The sequence below is a fragment of the Melospiza georgiana genome, chromosome 6 (assembly GCF_028018845.1).
Source record: "Melospiza georgiana isolate bMelGeo1 chromosome 6, bMelGeo1.pri, whole genome shotgun sequence".
Lineage (NCBI taxonomy): Eukaryota > Metazoa > Chordata > Aves > Passeriformes > Passerellidae > Melospiza > Melospiza georgiana.
Window position 1 is genome coordinate 18,965,513 of NC_080435.1, and position 19,777 is coordinate 18,985,289.

Below are 19,777 nucleotides of genomic sequence, written 5' to 3' on the forward strand. Positions count from 1 at the left end.
ATCCAGTCAGATAAGTGCTATCTCTTTACAGGAATTTTATTTCCTGTTTTTGGAGACTGTAATATTCAAATGGCACATTACACCCATTCTTGTTCTTTTGAGTCTGTTGTGCTCTTAAGGATCCCATAACCTGTTTGTCTTGACACAGCAACATAGCAGCTTTCTTCACAGCAGGAGTGCATGGAAAAGATCTGAGTGATCTTGAAGATTAGTCTGGTATGGTGTATTTTTTTTCTTTCTATCTGGTTTGATCATCCATTGTTTTTTGAATTGAAGTTCACAATATGGCAGAAAAAACTCAAGATGAAAATACCCCTTCTAATTTTCCATTTGCTTCTGGTTCAGTGTTCTAAATGGGAGGAAAAAATTCTTATCCAGTTCTTCATCTTTTATAATGTGAACTGTTTGTTTCAGGAATTTTCTCTGCCTATGTATATTCATTTTGCTTGTGCAAAGGTCCCTGATTTCACACAGAGTTTTTGGGTGCTGCTGTTCATAATAGATTGTAAAGCAACAAAAAGAGGAAATACAAGGGTGACACTTCTCAAACAGTGTGTTAAAGTTTAGTGTTAGTATGAGTCTGCTTGTTTGACCAGCTGCATGTTTTGGTGCTGGACTGTAAAGATGTGCTAGGTGAGATTTTGGACCTTTGTCCTGGTAAAAAAAGTTATTTTCATGAAAAATGTTCCTTAATGAAACAGTGTGTCAGGAAGGAACAAAAGCATTGCCTTGTTCATCAGGCAGAAGCAATAGAGCTGCTTTACTGTGGCAGACTTTTTCTTTAAAAAAAACCCTTAAATAAAAGCAGTGACTACATGCATCTTGGACATTCTAATTAGAAACATTTCTTCTTAATTGTTTTTTCTTGCAATGGCTTCATGAAACACAAGCAGTTTGCATTTTCAAAGAGCAAAGGCGAAGTACTTGCTGTGAAAATAGTTATTTGAATTAAGTCTTCTCAGATTTTACTTTAACTGAAATGATCTCATGTGAAATTACAGCAAAAATTGAGCAAGATATTGACTTACAGAATCTTCTGCCTTCATCTCATCTCAGTGAAGTGTGGAGCTTTCTGTAATCATGAAGTTCCATCCTTAAAACCTGATTGGTCTTGGGTTTCTCATGAAATTTTAAGGAACAGACATTATTAAAAACTTAGAATACTAAAATTCGTTCACATGTTTTCATCTTTGTTATGACATGCAGTACTTTAGTAAGCCTGGCTTACTATAAATTGAATTCAGTGTTGAAACTGTTTCTGCAAAATAGATTTTGTGTCTTAAAAGGGTGGTATGAAAAAATAATACTTTGACTAAAATGCAATTTTACTTTTAATGTTTTTCCCTTTAAAAAACAGGAGTTGAGATGTTTGACTCAAATGCCTTTATTGAAATTTTAAAATAATGCTATCTAAAATAATACTTAAATCTCTGTGGGCCTTGGTCCAAGCAACTGATAGGAATCTTTACAATAGGCTTGACTTCATAAACCCAGCACTAGTAACTTCTAAATGGGTGGACTGTTCAAGTTCTGTATAGATGGATGTTTTTTTCCTGAATCTGCTAGGAAATATATCCAAGCTCAGAATTGTCAGCTGAATTTGGACTGGACTATTACTGCAGAGCTGAAAGGCTGTTTACAATATTATGTATAGTGTAAAATTGCTTTTTGTTTTAAGTGGGTCAGAGCTATAGCCAAGATACCAGGCAGATGCATGATCCTTGATCTAATAGGAGCAAAAATTAATCTTACTGGATCTTCAGGATACTTCAGTGTGCTGAGCAGATTGCTAATATGTATGCATGCTCTTCAATAATTCAATTTTCATGAATTATAAAGTTATATTTCTCTATTAAATCTGACTGAGTTTCATGCTGCTCCTGGGATTTTCTAGCATCACATCAAACATGTAGGCAGAATTGTTCTAACAGCCTCTCTCCCTCTCTCTCTGAGATTATTTCCTGCCATCTTTCAGTCACAGTTTTTCTGCTGTACTGGGCCTTTAGTTTCTGACCATCCCAGTTATTTGAACCAGAGTGCAATGAAAAGACTGGGCAGGACAGGCTGGGTCCTCACCATGTGTACAACCTTTCCAGAGGGATGAGCAATTGATTCCTGCTCTTTTGAGGAAGGGCAAAGGCTGTGCTTCTCCTCACACTCTTTTGTGTTTTCCAAAGAAATAAAAGGCAGAAATCCAGAGCTGGATTTCAGCTCTTGGACCCTGGAGCATCCGAGAGAATGCCAGGTGCTATGATGAGATGATCTGCTAAATCTTTCTGCAAGGACTCAGTGAAGTGTGAGAAAAAGCGTCAGTGGCACTTAGACACTTCATCTCAGAGTCCTCTGCAGATGTTTTTCAAGGGAGCCAGAGCGAGGGCCTGATGGAATTGCTATGGAAACAGAGCTTATATTATTTATTTATTTACTTACTTATTTATGCATGCATGTATTTAAACCCTGACTTCCCTTAATGGCATATCTTGGAAGGCACCCAGTTTCAGGAGACTTTGTTCATTGGAAATTGGGGAATGTGAAATGTTGGCTGCTGGTCAGCAGCTCCAAGGTCCAGCAGTTCTGCAGAGAACTCTGACAAAGTGCAGTCTGAAAGTGGAGTGCTCTGTTGTTGTAGCAGAATATATAGGCTAAATTGAACCCTTTTTGTATTTGGAGTTGCATAAGTGTTGTTGGACACGAAGAAAGGACAGAATGCAGCTTTGCAGTGATACTGGAACTGAGTAACTGTTAAAATAGATAGAGTTGGTGGTATTAATGCCTTTTTTAACATTATCTGTGAAGGATTCAGAAGAGTGGTGAGGGCAAGGCATTTTTATACCAGTCCAGCATCCTTGGTGTCAGTGAAGAAAGCTGGAATTCAGTTTTTTTTGTTGAATGTTAAATGCGAGGCTTGTCTTTTATGCATGCCTAAAAAAGGTTGTGGAAAACTACTCAGAACTTTATTAAATATGAAGTGGATAAGGACAGAGCTGGAAGCTCCAGATGACATTGTCATCTGGTTTTCAAGGTATGCTGCTCTCAGTCTCAGCTTTGATTGCATATATTCAGAAGCTTTAAAAAAAAAAGCCTTGCAGTAAGAAGGACAATGTGGAGAGGTGTTTTAGCATTGCAACATCCATAGTTTTTGGATGGAGTTTTATATTTTTTTGGCAGTCCTCTGGTATATCTGATAGCTGCTTCGCATTCCTGGAATGCTGAATGCAAATCTGTTTGGTGTTATTTAAACTGCCATGTTTACCATGCTACAGCTGGGCATTAAGAGACATACAGCAGCTGTTCCTGAACCTGAATTTGCCTTGTTGTGGCTTCCCATGCAGGCACAGGACATTTTCCTGCCCCCATATTCCCTGCAGTGTGTCATGCCAGGACATGGATGCTGGGATGGTGTGTATGCATTACTGCCTCTGCAATTCTAGGGGTCTCTGTTAGCATCACTGCATGGTTTTGGCTTTTTCTCAGGCATTGTCTGAAATGAGGAGGATTTGTTCAGGCCATCAAGCCTGAAACTTTACACTTAGGCATCTTTTACTCAATTATTTGGCCGAAAATCTCCGTTAGGGTAGTTCTGCTTTCTGGCAGTGCAGCTGATACTGCTGCAGCCATAGTGAAACACTCTTCTGCAAACCTGATATTGTATACCATGGAGGAATGTGTGTCTTCCTTTTATAACTTCTGCAATTTATAAAATGAAGTATGCTTGGTGTAAAGCAGAACATTGTTATGACTGTGAGGGTTTTTTTTCTTTAATCTTTTTTGTGGAGTATGGGCAATGCATTACTTCTACAGGAGATGGTAATTTCATACCTGAGGTACTTGAACAGCACAGTTTCAATCTGTGGAACATCAGCCTTTTGTAGCATATAACCTAATAAAAATTGTAAAAGGCTGATTCCACCAGAAATGCTTAATTATAGGTCTTTGATAATGCTGGCATTGGAAAGGGGGCATTATGCATGCCTTTATTAGCTGTTCTAACTCTACTAGTGTTACTGTCTCTTAAAGACTGTGAATTAATACATGAGATTCACATTTTAATGCAATTTCCATTGCAGTACTGTTGGTTTGTATGTAGGTCAGAATCCAGGTTTGTTTGTCCTGGATCTTTTTTTTTTGCTCTTTTTGATTGTTAAGAGTGAGATAAGAGAAAGGGCTGACATTTTATAAAAGTGTATTGTAGGAGAAAATTAATTTTCCTTGTAAGAGGCTATTGTTTTTGTTCTATAACACTATTTTCCCTGTAGATGACCTATTACTGTTTAAAAGATTCAATTATCTATGTTCAATGTTTAACTATAGTGTCCTTACAATAGAGACCTTTGTTCTCCAGAAAAATAAAGCCTAGTCAGTAGTTTGCTAAAGTACTTTGCAAAAATAGCTTTTTGATTTCAATGCCAGTCTTTAATATCTAATTAATGAAAGTGATTGAATTCACAGGAGCATTCAGTGCTCCCAACAAGCAACAATTAGCAGAGAGAAATATGGCACTGAGCAATGCTGTTCATCTTGCCTACCTCTAAATGTTGAAGTGTGTGGCACTAAGTGTGACTTCTCAGGAATAAATATCCAGGAATATTCAGGAATATATTATGGTTTTCAGTGTGCAAAAGATTAGGTGGTTAATTTTCTTACCATAATTTTAAATACTGCGGAGTTGCTAAGCAGTTCACTTACACTCCTCCCTTTTTCTAGGCTTTATATGCAGTTTTTCAATTTCAGTGCTCTATGCATTGATGTTTTGCATTAGGAGAGAGTGGAAAAGAAACCAAGTTGTAGACAGTGGATTTTTGCATTTCTTTCTGAGCTGCCTGATTATATATTTTTGTTGAAGTTTGTGTGAGCCAGAGTTTTGCAACTTTTTGTGGACTGCATTTAAATCCTCTGAAGCCAAGTTTTTTTCAGTTAAGGCAGAGTTATCCATACACTTTTTTATATGGATAACTCCTGTGAGAGTTTCCTCCACTGTGTGCTGTTAGGTGTTGTTTTGAGTGACAAATTTGTTCCAATTATGTACTCTTTGTCTTTGCAGTGTTCTGGATGATGAGGGGAGCAGCCTGCGTCAGCAGAAGCTTGACAGACAGGTAAGATTTTGGAGGAGGACCTTGCTTCTTAAAATCTGAATCCTGGAGTAATGAAAACACTGATAATTGATAGAAAATGGCATCCTCTGATTGGGAGATGCAGAAGAGAGATCTGTGGAGGCTGAAGTTAACTCACAAGTCTAACTTTCATTAAAATTTGTCTTCTGACTGTGGTTTGAGTGATTTCCACTGCCTTGGACTTGTTTTAAGCTATTGTACAATGTATTTATTACCCCCTCGATGGAGCAGTCACACCAGCCAACAGAGGTTAACCACAAAGTTTTTATTCAGTGAATTTAGCTCTTGTGGCTGTAACCTAGTGGCCCTGTGCGCAATGTTGCCTATTTTCTGACTGCATTCCTACATGTGCAAGGGAGTCAGAACATGAAATCTGAGGGAATTGTGTCATCACATTTTAATGGGAGTTGAGGTTTCTGATTTTTTTTGATTTCTGTGGTCCCCTTCTCAAAAAATGCTGTCATTTTTGTAGTTAAACCTTGTGAGTAATTTTATCCTTTTCTATTGCCACTATTTCATCAGCTTGCATGTCTAACAGCATCTCATTTTCAAATTCAAGTACTATTTATGCCATAATCCTGTGCTTAATTCTGATTATGGTGGAGTCATGTTGAGGTGTTAACACAACTTAGGGAGCTGAAAGAGTTCACTCTCCATTTTTATTCCTCAGTTTTATTGCATCTCCTTTCTAGAAACTAAAGTATCACTGTACAGAAGCAAGGAAAAGGTAAGGTAATAGATAAGTAAAATGAACAGTTTAGTTCTCTGAGGTTGTGGAAGAGGGCTCAAATTAGGTCCCCATGGTGCCACTGGATGCCAAAGGTTTTGGTTTTCACCAGGTCTAGCTGAGAAATTTAAGTGTTTAATTAAAGTTCATCTATTATAGCTGTTAAATTAGGCTTGTGTCCAGTATTATCACTTGATTCTAGTTTGCAATTACCTGCTTTTAATTTACAGAAACTGAAATTGGCATCTCTGCCTCGTGCCCTTGCTTACCCTCCCATTGCTTCACAGCCAGTATTCTCACACTGTTGTTTTCCCAAGGGTTATTTCCAAGCAAGCTCTGACAGCTGGTGGGCTGCTCAGAAAGATGTATTTTAATTATTTGCTGTTTTCAGCAGAAGGTGTTTCAGCAGTGAGCTGGTTGTGGTGGTTTTTTGGAAAGGTTTCCTGTAACCCGACGTCCCAATCTCCTGCCTGCCAAATGCCGCCGCTGTAGAGCCGGGGAAGGGGTAAAGCTGACCATGGTTTTCCAGGGTAGGATGCTGCTGTTTGGAGGGCAGTAACAGATGCTTTTCTCTGTCTTTTCTCCAGAGAGCACTGCTGGAACAGAAGCAGAAAAAGAAGCGCCAAGAGCCACTGATGGTTCAGTCCAACGTGGACAGCCGGGCGAGGACGCGCAGGACGAAACATTCGGAGGAGCAGGCCCCGCTGGTTGAATCCTATCTCAACAGCAACAGCAGCACCATATATCATGGTACAGAATGCCACCTCCTGCAGCTGTATTTGCTCAGAGTCCTGGTGTGGTGCTCATTTTATGCTCAGGAGAACAAAAGCTCTTGTTTTGCATGTTTCAGTAAATCATTGATATCCTTCACTTGTGTTTGGGGATAAAACCGTCAGAATTTGCAATTGTAGCCTAACAGGAGGGAGCAAGGTACCTAGCTGCCATTTCAGTGCTGAACTGGGAAAGAGACAGCTTGTCCCTTCTGCCATGGCTATTTAAGTGTCTTCAGCCTTGGTTCCTAAGTAGAGCTGATGGGTTCCACTCTGAATGTTCCTCTGCGTGTAATTTTTCTTAAACCTAACAGAGGTAATGACAAATGTGAAACCTATTAACTAAGTTCAGCTAGGACTGGATATAGTAATTTTAAAGATTCTGTGTTTCTCCAAAGTCCATTAAAACAGGTAGAGAAGAACATTTCAAACTCGTACAATGTCTCCATTTTCTCATTAAAGATTACAGGATCCAGTAGGAATAGAGTCACTTAAGGCATCACACCCATAGGGGAAAAAATTATATCATTTATTTTCAAAGACATTAATAATCAGAAATAAATCCTAAGGAAACCAGGCATTATTTAGTTCTGTCCTCATATTGCCCATGCTTTTTGGCCCTCTAAAATGGTATGTGTGTACTTTTCCTCAGGATTTCCTAAGGGGCAGCTTGGGTAATCCTTGTCAAAAATTTGACTCTTGTAGATATCATTCCAGGTTGGTAACACCTCCCAGATCTATAGAGAGCAGTAATTTTCCAGTTTTCTTGTTTTGCAGATCATTAAGTTGAATGTAATTCATAAGGGAATTCATGAGCTTCAATAGCAAAAGGCTTCCTTCCCTGACTATCGATGACTTTGTGGGACAGAAGCTGAATCAGTATCTACTGATATTGATTGGGAATGCAGCTGGCAGATTTCTGGCTGGCAATGGTGTTAGGTGGGAGAGTACTTTGGTTTTGGGGTTTACACATTAAATCTTAATATGCTTTTGTGAATCTAACTCTGTTAAAAGAACCAATAACAACCAGTATCCTACTCTTATATAAACAAAAATTTAACCCGGCATTCAGTTCAAATTTCTGTCACATTTCTGGACATTTTGTCTCCCTGTTGTTTGTTTTCACTTGGTGGTTTTGTTTTCCATAAGAACAAGGTGGGTATTTAGTATACAATAACAAATTCTGCTCTGAGAAGTGCAGGTTTCAGAGTCTTTCCTCCTGGTAAGCAATTGGTGGAATTTTTTAGCTGATTACAGCTACAGAATTTACTGTTAGAATCTGGAAATTACATTGTTTAAATGGTGAGATTTTGGTAATAATGGGCCTTTTAAATCTTTTTTCTATCAGCAAATAGGATACCATAAGTGGTTTCAGATGGAGAATTATTTTTTCAACTTAGTATTGTTTTAATTACTTTTTTCTATTAAATATTAAATAGTAACATTTCTCTTTACTGCCTGTTTCTCAGGGTCTGGGATGTAATTTTCAAAGATTAAACTGAATGGCTTTCCAGTCTAAATCAAAATATTTGATTTAGCACAAACATTTAGTGTGTTTATTTTTTAATCAGACAAAATAGAAATTTTCTCTTTTTCCTCTTACACTCAAGAGTTTATAAAAGGTAAAAGCAATCCTGAGAAATAATATAGCAGAGAGATAGTGCTGTTTACTAAACCCCTTATATTGCCAGTTGATCAAGGTTTTAATTTTCACAAATCTGAGAAAAAGATATTATCATCACATAATTGGTAACAAACTAACTGAACTAAATTGTACACCAATTTGCACCAGAGTGGATTTCCTCAGTATATGAGTGAGATTAACTGTGCTCTTAAGGTAAAAGTGACCCTTCCTGTCATATTATACCACACCATTCACTGGAATACTTAGATTTTTTTTCTCCCTAAATGAGTTTGTTCTAAATTTGTCTCTCAAACCCTTTTAATATTTCACAAGGTTTCAGAGAAGCAAAGAAATATAATGTTTCTCATATTCAACATGACATTTGTTAATCCCTTGGGACAGCTCTCCTTGCAATAAACCATGCAGTTTGCCAGAGCCAGCTTAAAAGAATTTAATTACCTAGTAGGGTGTTTTATGGCCTTGTAAAATCCTTTGTTGGGCACGTTGCTTTTGAAAATATTACAAGAACTCTCAAAGTGTCCTTTTTTGGTGTGGCCTTCTCTGGGAATGTGCTTAATGTCTTCAATTCCCCAGTTTGCAGGGAACATTTTGGGGTTTGATGACCATTTTTAACTGTGGCATTGACCTTCAGGGCTGGCAGGTTTTTTTTCCCCCTTCAATGAAAACATTTGTATGTGGCAGTGTCGGATGCATGAGACAGCTGGGCTGTTTCTAAAGAACTATTCTGCTCTTTTCCGTTCATTTGTGGCTGTTATGGGCATGCTGATTCCAAATTGAGAATGGCTCTTTGATGGGACTTGATGCTCTACTGAATGAACTACACTGCTTGGATGAGCATGTTTGTGAAATCAATTCCTGTGCTAGCAAATGCTACAGAAAGAACACTTCTTTCCACCTATCATCCTGTTCCACTCTCTCTTTTAGCTTGCACTGGTTCTGTGTAGCACAAAAGTACTTGTTGATTTCAACAAATAATTGGGTGCCTGTGTGGATATATCTCTATGGTACTTTGAGCAAAGTAGGTCAGAGATAGCATCTCAGCAATTCTCAGATGCTGGGAAGTTCTCCTTCATACACTGCCACTGCTTATTCTGATGCCATTATCTGTGCTGGGAAATTCTCCTTCATACACTGCCACTGCTTATTCTGATGCCATTATCTGTGCTGGGAAATTCTCCTTCATACACTGCCACTGCTTATTCTGATGCCATTATCTGTGCTGCAATGGTTCCCTCATGGGCAACTCTACTCTGCAGTAAAAACTCATTTAATTCCAGAATAATTATCAGAGGTTGGAGTAGAAAGTCAGTAATTCTTGTTCTGGAATAGAGCATCAGCCTGGTGAGCTACTTGTGGGTAGATAGAGTAGAACACCCTATTTTGCTAGTTAAGCTAACTGTGGATTGCCAGAAATGCCATAATTTTTTTTCTTAGATGACTTAAAGGCAGAGAAATGACACATTGGTAGAACAAAATGGTATTTATGTTCCCTGCCAAGGGTTGCCAGCAATTCCTCTGGGTACCATGAGTCTTTTAAGGAGATGTGTGCTCTTCCAGTGAGGAGGTGGCTCTGCAGAATTCACCATCCATGAGTCTCCACACAGAACATTTCTTCTCATATGTCCCATATTTCACATACAGATAAAAGTCTTCAGCTACTGTACCTTGTAAATGACTTGAATATAGTGTATATTTTTTAAACCTTTTTGTTGTTGGCATAATGCCTAATTAACTAATAACAACAAAAGTTACGGGCAAGGACTGAGATGAATTAGGCTGAAAAGACCACCATGATATAAAATCTCCCTGGCACTCAGGTCTATGAGGGATTGGTTTGAGCTGGAGTCCCAGCCAGTGCTAACACAGTCATCAGCACCTGCGGGTCAGGTAGGTAGGGTTAGGCCCCACATTTATCTGCCTGCCATTTCAAGCAGTAGGTATCCTTCCACTGACTTCCATGATGTTGTTCTATGGCTCTATTTACAATAAACCTTCTCTCTCTCAGTACCAAATGCAGCTCAATTGCTATTTCATCATTATAAACAGCCACATAAGAACCAATAACAACTTTTTGTATTGCTATTCAATTTAAATTCTAAATAAAAGACAACAAAGGCATTCATTCACCACAAGAAATTTAATCCTTCTTTGTAGGAGAGATCACTTACATTGTCTTCTCCTCATGTGTTCTGGTTTATTTTCAATTCAGTGTCCTTCATAAGGACATATTGCTTCATGTTTGCTTAAAGTTTTTTTTAAAATTTTACTTGCTGTTCTGAAATATGTCACAGTTACATCTGCTTTCTTGTTTTCATGTATTTCTACTCAATTTTGTGAAGTTTGTTGAAAACCTAAACAAACATTTTAGCCTGATTTGACATTGCAAAATTCTGCTACAAATACAGTTCTTTTCAATCTGGATTGCAAATACTGAGCATTCCTGGAGCCAAATAGCATGCAGAGATACACTAATTACTGCAACAATTTAATTACATTATTTAATTACATTTAATGCAAATGCTGAAAGCCCATTTTTACAGAGATTTTACTTCTGTGAAAATGGTGAATTTCCACTGGGGAGTGATTTTTCTTTTCACAGCACCGCGGAAGGCAGAGCTTTGAATGAGTGCCAGATATGCTTTCATTAATATTGCCATACTTTGTTGCAGCTGTGGTGTTTTTATATAAGACTTGAAATTAAAAATGTTTTCAATTAGATACTCTCAGAGTAATTTCCATTGCAACTTCCAATTTAGATTAACCATGTGTAAAAAGGCAGAATTACTTTTTTCCTTTGCTCCTCTGGCATTTGGCAGCACATCTAGGTGTAATGGCTGTGTGGTGTGTTAAACAGACCTCTGATGACAATTCATAGCTTTGGTTGTTAAATTTGACATGTCATTCTGCTATTTACCATGAATGATGAGAGAGAGTTTTTTGATGAGCATCCTTAGCTGTCACCTTTAAAAGATGACATCAGTTAAGTATTAATTTAAAAAATCATATATTTGCCTGTTCATCAGAAGAGTGCCTCTCCATCCCTGTTTTCCACTGACCTTGGAATGAGCAGGTATTAGTTTATTTTTTGAAGATAGCAAGGAATGTTCTTTGCAAAGGGCTGTTAATATTGAGAGATCAGGCAGCACTCCAAACATCATGTGGGCTAAACACTTTACTTCCAATAAGCAGATATTCTGAAATCTTTATTTCAGCTGCAGTCTCTTCACCTTAATCTTTAAAGCATCTGTTTGATTTGTCAGCAGTCCTTACTGCACCAGTGCACTTCCAAAATAAACAAACTAACCCAGCAGCAAGGAGCAGAGGGCAGCGGGTAGCAAGTGTTCCACAGGTCTTTTTGTGGTTTTTGGTATTGAATTCTTTGAGAGGAAAGTTTAGAGGAAATGGCCTGAGAAACTCCCTTCTCTTTCCTTTGATGTCCCACTTGTAGTGTATTTACTTTCAGTTACTAGTGGATATTTAGCTGTTTTCTGTCCTGGGCAGCATCTCAGGAGCCAGGAGGGAGGGTGCCCCCAGCACAGGAAATGCCCTGGCAGGCAGAGCCCCATCCCAAAGGCTACAGACAGGGCAGGCAGAGCTGCCAGCAGCATTCCCTGCAGCCCCAGACATGGCAAGGGAAGAACCAGGGCCAGGGCCCTGCAGGGCACCAGGCAGGGTGGGAAAGAGATGCTGCAGTGCGCACATCTCCGTGGCGCAGGTGAGCTGCCTGCAGTGCCAGGATGCTCCCAGGAGTCAGGCTGGGAAGCAGCACCTCCAGCACAGCCCTGGGCTCAGCTGGAGCAAAGCCCATGGGCAGGGTGTGGGTGGAACCCCCCAGGGAGGCTGGTCAGGGCAATTGAAGCCTAGTCCTGCCCTCAGGGCTCCAGTATCACAAAGTAATTATGTAATTTATCACTGTCTTTCATCTTCCTGGCATGGGTTTTCCATAGATCATTTTAGCTTTCCTCTTTAGTTGTCTGCTTTCTCAAAGTCTAGTTCATTGCTATCAACTCTCCATTTCACATGCTGCCTTTGCCTTCCCCCTCCCCAGGATTAGGCAGCAGGTATGTGGGGGGTTAGAAGAATCCTTTATTTAATTCCTTCCCTTGTTCTCTCTGAGGAACTCTTAGACCAATGAGCTTTTAATAATGTCCTTAAGCAGCACCAAGTTCCCAAGTACATTGATTTCTTTATTGGAGCACTAAAAAACCCATCCCATTGCACTTCTGAGCATTTTCAGCATCAGCCTGGTCATCACATCACTGTTGGAGGCATAAACTGCAAGGAGCCTTAGGGAATTTACTGTCAATAAGGTTTTGGGAATCTGGAATCTGACCGTAAGTTACTAGCTGAAGGAGTAATGCCTTTGATTATAAGCATTTTGAGGCAGGAGTCAAATCTTTGCATGTGATTAACCAGTAACTAACACACCAAAGTCCTTGTCCTTATTCAGATTCTTGTATTTAACTATTTGTGTGGTCTAGGTAAAACTAATAGAAATGTTTAATAGCACTGTAAATGGGTTTGCCCATCTTCAGAATATTTCTGATAGACTCCAATGTCTTTTAAATTATTGTAGAAATTCTTGACCAGTGCAGAATCTAGGTTGATTAAATAAACTAAGAATAAACAACAGCCCAAATAAGCAGCTAGAATGACCAAGGCTAGAACTTCACAAAGAAAAGCAATAAGCCATTCTTACAGTGAAACACAAGAGCTTCTCAGGCAACAATACAAAAAAGACATCTAATTCCCACTGAGTTGTTAAGGTACACCCTGACTGAAGTGTAGTTCATCTTTCTTTGCATGGTACTTGTTCTGGGTTTCACTTTTATTGTTGAGAAGATGTTGGTAAATAGAAGGAATATTTGCCTTATACTTGCCTCACATACCTCATTGTCTGGTTCAGCCTCTTTCTACTTAAAGTGTTTTCCAGACAGTCTGCACAATTTTAGAATTGTTTTTTCTTTTTGTGATTTTTCATTTACTTCATTCTTTGCATAATGTACTGTTCAAAAGCACCCTTTTTTTAGCGCATGGCATTTTTATGTGATAGAGATTGGTAAGTTATGATTCATAGATTTTTTTTTCCTTCTCTAAGATCATAAGAGTGTACAAGCACTCATATCAAGAAATATGGTCATACAAATGGCAAAAAGAAATCTGCATTTTCATTCATGCTGCTTTGAAACTCATTTCCTGTGTGAACTTCTCATCATGAAGGCCAGATGGAAAGACAAGACATGTTTTACATTTTCATCCACTCATATAAATATGTGTGGGTAATTTACAGAGTTGAAAAAGAACTTGGGTTGTCTGCATCATAGTTTACTCACATGCTTACAAACTGCATCCTTTTATCTGGCTGTGCATTGTAGCTTTATCCCTGTAACCTGGAGTGTTGTCTATCACAGAACTGGTTCATGGAAAGGTTTCTTTTTTCCCTTTATTCTGAATTAGGACATTGGTGGTGCAAGGCAAAGCTGGGACACTGCCCTTGTCAGCCTTGACAAAGCCCTTCCATACTCACCTGTATTATGTTAACAGACTGTTTGCTGTTTGTTCCTCTTTCTTTTCATCTCAGATCCTGAATTAATATTGCACTGTGCTCCCTTCTGTCTCCTGAAAAATACTTTTTTAATACTCTGTTGAGGTTAGTAGTCAGTACTTGATTTAATGAACATGGATGAATAATACTGAAATTAAAGTCTCATAGTTGTTTTATTTGTAAGCATGGCATTTATCTCAAAACCATTTCTTTTACAATTTACTAAGTTCAAACTAGAGTTAAATACCAGGTCTGAGAGTCCAGTGGATTTTTCTGTTTGGAATGCTGACTCACTACAGTACTTGCTCCTCCATTTTTTTCTTGTCTGAATGCAAATTCTATTACAAACAAATAATTCTTATGGAAAAGGAAAATCTCTGGGTTTTTAAGTGAAGATGTTAATAATCTGGGGTGGGCATATGAAGTATCAGGATAGATTTTCAAATCTAGTCTCCTACTGTTTAAGATAACGTCAGTAGGGATTTTTAAAGCTACCTAAATGGGTAGCTGTACTGAAATTAAAGCATTTTTGAGTGACAGTCTCTGAAATTTCATCCCCATATAGCTGCATTTAAGGTTCTTAATTTATTTATCCTCTGGTGCTGCCTATCACTGTTTTTAACTTTTTGATGTCCAGCAAAGGATGTAATCATATGGTTGTATCAATGACTATTATTTAGGGAGCCAGTTTATCTCCTTTTCCTTATTCAGGCTTTCTTGCAGGGAGCTGTAAATTGTTTTATGGGCTATCTAGAGCCAGTGGAGAATGTAGGCTAGAGTTAACCTGAAGGTTTCCATCCTGCTGAGAAGGGAAATTGTTGTCAGTCTGTTAGATAATGATCCAAAGATGCAGCAGAGAGCGGAGGGGAGGACATTTGATCCCCTGACAACGTGGCTGTGGATAAACACTGCTCTCTGACTTGCTTCATCTCCACAAAGGCAGCCTGGAAGGAATGCTGCTTGGAGAAGTTCAAAGCTGCACATGCTAATGACCAGCTGCAGAGTGAGTACACAGCCTTGGAAATGGTCCTTCTTCCAGCTCTCCAGGGCAGGAGAGAGCACTGGAGACAGAAAACAGGATTTTTCACTTTGCTCCACATCCAAGGCTGCTGGACCAGCTGAGCAGGGGAGGCTCACAGACCTGTCCCTTTGGGTTTGCAGGCTGCAAGGATCCAAATCCTGGCTGGCCTGTTGACAGGAGCTTGCCTAAATGCAAGGCTGTGCCCTGAACTTAATTTGTACAGAAAGCAAACTTTGGTATCTTCACTTTTGGTATCTGCAGACAACACCAGAAAACACATGAGTGAGTGGGTGAGCCTTTGCTGAGGTCTGCTATTTGCCAAATAGCTAAAAGCTAAGAATGAGGTGGTTTTGTGGTGGGGATGGCATGCTGGGATTAAATTTGGATTTATTATAGAGGTAGTACTTTAAATGTAATGGTAATGCTCAGAAATGTATCCTTTGGAAACAGGACATTCTGTGCCAATTCCTTTCATGAACCCAGGCACAGTATCATTACCTTTATGATTTCAATCTTATTTTGCAGCCTCCATTACTTGTATCTGAAAGGCCCATTTACCACAGACAGCAGCCAAGGTCTCAGAATGGCTCCTGGGCTGAAATCCTGCTCTCTGCCTCACAGAGTAAAGCAATGGAAATATTCTTTTCTCTGTCCTTTGGAGCTCCCTCACTGAACTTACAATCAGATGCCTCTTGCTTGAAGTTTTGAAGCAAAAGTAACTCAAAAAACATCATGGCTTTACTGGTAAAATGAAAGAATGGCTGGCAAGGTAGAGAAGATAAGTCATGAACTTTGCAATTAATAATGTCAGAAAACTTCATCCTTTTCTAATTGATAATTGCTTTGGACCAAGTAAATGGTGCTTCTTTTGAGTGAATGAATACATCCAGATTTAAAATGATTTAGAGAACTGCCTGGCCATTTAATATAGGTCATTTGTAAAGTACTGAATTTAATTATAACATGGATTACCATCTTCCAAACAATTAAAAGAACACAGCTTAGTTTTTTACAGAGAGACTGAGGTAAAAATATAGCATAAATGCTGGGTTGGCAAATCACCCCTATTTAAAGACTGTGGGGAGCTGACTCTGGTTCCCTGCACAGTCTGAGGCTGCCATGCCCATGGCGGTAGGACCCAGTGTACTGTGTCTTTTATGTGCCATTTCCCCTGTGCACTCACTCCTTTGATTTTGCCCTACTCATTTCCACTGCTCCTTTCCACTCAGCAGAGGGATTGCAGTCCTCTGATTAGTGTTGGACAAAGGCAGACATGAAAAATTGGGTGGTGACAGGCTGTTTCTTTGGACTTCAAGTCTCTCCTGTAATAATTTAATGTATATTCTCTGTGGAAGGGAGCCCTTCCTCTGCACAATGAGAGAAGGAGCGTGTGTTTGAGTGCCTCAGGTGCCTGCTGTGAATGCAATGCTACTCATAACAGATTGCTGTGCTGGGGAGGGTAGCAGCGGGTTTGGGAGCTGCAGTCTACACAGACATGACTAAATCTGTTTCATCTTTCTCCTCTGAGAATCTCCCTGGTGTTTCTATTTCTATTCCTGCGCTTGAAAGATTTGCTGAAGAGGAAAGTTGCTTCACAGACCAGAAGCTTAGGGAGAATTTTCCCCTTCAGAGAGAGAAAAGTGTCAGTCCACATGTCATTGAGAATCATTTAGTCTTTGGGGAGTTTAAGAAGTTTGTCTGGATATTTAAAAAGTAATTTTAGGGGAACCAGTTCTTTCCCATAATGGTCCTTAGTGGACTTTTTAAATCCTTTTAAAGAAAGTATTTTAGTTTGGGGGGGGAAAAAAAGGGTGGGAAGCCCATGTGCCAGGGAGAGAAACTATGGCCACCGCATAAAGCCAATGGGCTTAGCACTTACCAGTGACCAGCAGCCACCCCCAAAAACTCTTGGTGCCCACTTAAAGTATGGGGTGTGAGGTTTGTGAAGTTTCTTTATGCATTTCAGGAAGGCAATTGTGATATTTATCTAACTTCAAGGTTTGGTCTAGCCAGAGAAAAGAGTTATGGTGTGTGTTGCTTTCAGAGACTCAAATATTACCCTCAAAGTGTGTCATGTTTTTAGGAAAATGATGAAGCCTCTTTTTACTTTGAAAACAAGGAGCACTGCATGAATTATGGTGACACAATTTATGCCATGCATGTTTTGTAGAGAGTCCTTCCAAGGAGTTAATTAATTTGTGTATGCTACAAAGTAGGAAGAGTTTTTAAATTCAACTTGGGTATAGTTTCACCATAAAATGCATGGCCAATCTACTCATCATGCTGTATTGCAGGACTGTGCAAGATGTGCTTTGAAAGTAACCTTCAGATGATTCCTTGTTTAGAGAGTTAGGATGTAGCTTTAAGCATGGATGCTACAAAGTCAAAATAAAATTTTTCTGCCTTCATGCTGCAACTGTTGATGATCATTCTGGCAGAGCTTTACTGTGAGGAAAAATGCTTCCTACAATAGCTCAGTAACACAATAATATTCTGATGTCACTTTTGGACTGGAAGTTAGGAGTTGATATATTATTGTGAGGATGAAAAATGTAAGGGAATCTATCTCAGCTAACTTAACACTTTCAGATTTTTACTGTAGCTTTGCAAATTCTGGTTTTCTTGGCTTTCCTCACTGCATGAATTGTCTGAAATACCAAACTCTGCTATGTTTGCTTTCTCTTTTATGCCTTTGCAAAGTTCTCAATTCATTCTCTCGTCTCTCTCTCTCTGTTTCTCTCTTCTCTCTCTGTTTATTTTCTTTTTTGCTGGGGTACCTGAATCTCTGAAGCAGTGCAGGAGGCTGAACAGGAAGATGTAAAGGTGGTAGTGGACGCCCAAGCTCCGAAACCAACTAAAAAAGCCAAGGCAGCAGCTGCGAGCTGTCAGAGTAGCAGCACCAGAAAGGAGAAAAAAGGGAAGCACAAAGGTTAGCTGCATGCAGCTGCATGTCAGATGTTAAATTCTTTATTTTGCTGTCCATTCTCTCTCTTGTTTTTTGCATAATTTATTTGAAAATCTGAAAATTGTCTAAAAATAATTTAATGAAATTTTTCTGAGGTTGGAAAGTGTATGTGACTTGGTCGTGTCTGGGCACGTACAGCCTTGGAGTCAAAAAAATTTGTAAATGGACTCTTTTCCAGAGGAGAGTGTTCAAACTGCAGAGGAGGAAGAAAGTTCTGAAGGAAAGATGATGGTGTTTTCCTGCAGTGGTAAAAAGAAGAGAATCATCTTATAAGAGTGTGCTTTTTTAGATGAGCTGAAACTAATCTTGTTTGGAGAAGCAGCCTTAAATTGCAGCTGCTTCTGTCCAGACTCTGAGTGAGGTTTAAGCTATACAAATTAGAGGTTAAGGGGACATTTTGAAAATCATTTCAACAAAACTGAGATAACATCCTCAAAGGGATTTTTCAAGTCATTACTTCAGTGTTACTTTGTCCCACCTGGCTGACAAATGGGAGATATTGGTGTGAAAAATTTTCTGCAATGACTTTGTGTACAATGAGGTAGACGAAAAAAATGCACAATTGGTAATGACAAAAGGGTAGGTAGAAATGACATTGCCACTCTTAGATTTACAATTTGAGCCAGGTGCAAGAAGTAATGAGCTACTTTATTGGTATTTAAATATATATATATATATATATATGTGTGTGTGTGTGTGTTTACACACACAGAAAAAGAGAGGCTGTTGTACCACATACAGTTACTTTTTATGTGGTGCTGAATGACTAATGAAATGAAATAATTTTCCAATAAATTGCAGTTCTTGAATAAGGCCACTGTAACACTGTGCTGCCTGGGCTGTACTGTATTCCTGTCTTGTGCATGTCCAACAGTTTCTCCACTGTTGCTTCAGTGAGAAACTAGTGTATATCCTTGACAAGTCTCTGTAAAGATAGCAGTGACTAATAAGGTTAATTATTGAGGTCAATGTATTGGGGCTTATCTGTAGGGATTTTGCAGGACTTGAGCCTACCTTAGTCAAATCCTTTGCGTATTGCAGCTTAATTCTTGAGATCTGAATCTTCAACATCTCTCTGTAGCTCTGACTGCAAGGGAAGCTCCAGGTTATACAGGCTTTAGAGCCTGGCCCTGAGCTAAAGGCTGTTCAGGTATTTGAGAAAAGATGCTGTGTGTCAAAGGTAAAATTAACTCAGTGTAAAAATTATTGGCAAAATAAATGAACAGAAAGTGAACGTTTCCCAGTTTAATGTAAAAAGTAATGACATTCCAGCGTGGTAATACAAGTGCCAAGTTTTATTTTGAGGTACATCTTGCTGAAGAGTAAAAATTCTTTTGCTGGTTTAAAAGAAAACCTGAAAGGGAGCATTATGTGAGCCAATACTTAAACCATGGTTATGGCATAGCCTTGAGGCTCTGTTTTATCTCATATAATACCTCTTTTGACATGCCTGTGTCTGTACTGTGTTCAGAACTGAAGATATTGTGCTGCACAGTTCTTTTATTATCCCACAGCAGGTAACACCTAGTATTTTTCTCACATGCCAGTTATAATTTTACTCATCTTCTGAAGAGTCCCCAAGCAGGCAAACGTTAGCCTATGCTAATAAAAGCAAGTTGTGTCAGTGAAAGTGAAGTCACTTTGTGGAGACTGAGAACTTTGGCATGCTGACACTGCTCCTTGTGTTGGGAACTAATATTTTTAGCCCAACAAACCTCAGCCTCTGCTGCAATTCTTACTGCTTATCCTGCTCTGCTATGGGAGCTTTCCCCTGGCCTTCAATATTTGCCCATCAGTTCCAAGTTTTCAGAGAGTGGAGGTGTTATTCATCAATTATATGTCAATTATAGCAGAGAAAATGCTGAGTATCTCCTCTCCTGAAGTTCATGTTGATGGTTAGAAGCAAATAAAAGCCAGACAAAGTACATTCAGAGCTTACACATAGCCCCTCATCCACCTCATCTACTTTTTCTGTACGCTGGGATTTAGCTGT

General features: G+C 39.1%; 1 protein-coding gene across 7 annotated transcripts in view; it reads left to right on the forward strand.

Moving 5' to 3' along the window:
• Positions 1 to 19,777, forward strand: part of TUB (TUB bipartite transcription factor) — a 132,531-nt gene that overhangs the window by 91,187 nt on the left and 21,567 nt on the right. For 3 of the 7 annotated variants that reach the window (XM_058025585.1, XM_058025588.1, XM_058025587.1), the window contains exons 2-4: positions 5,042 to 5,093; positions 6,426 to 6,588; positions 17,611 to 17,748. In XM_058025585.1, coding sequence (XP_057881568.1) covers positions 5,042 to 5,093; positions 6,426 to 6,588; positions 17,611 to 17,748 — 353 coding nt within the window. The remainder of the gene's footprint in view (positions 1 to 5,041; positions 5,094 to 6,425; positions 6,589 to 17,610; positions 17,749 to 19,777) is intronic. The other 4 variants (XM_058025589.1, XM_058025586.1, XM_058025591.1 and 1 more) reach the window with 2 other exon arrangements.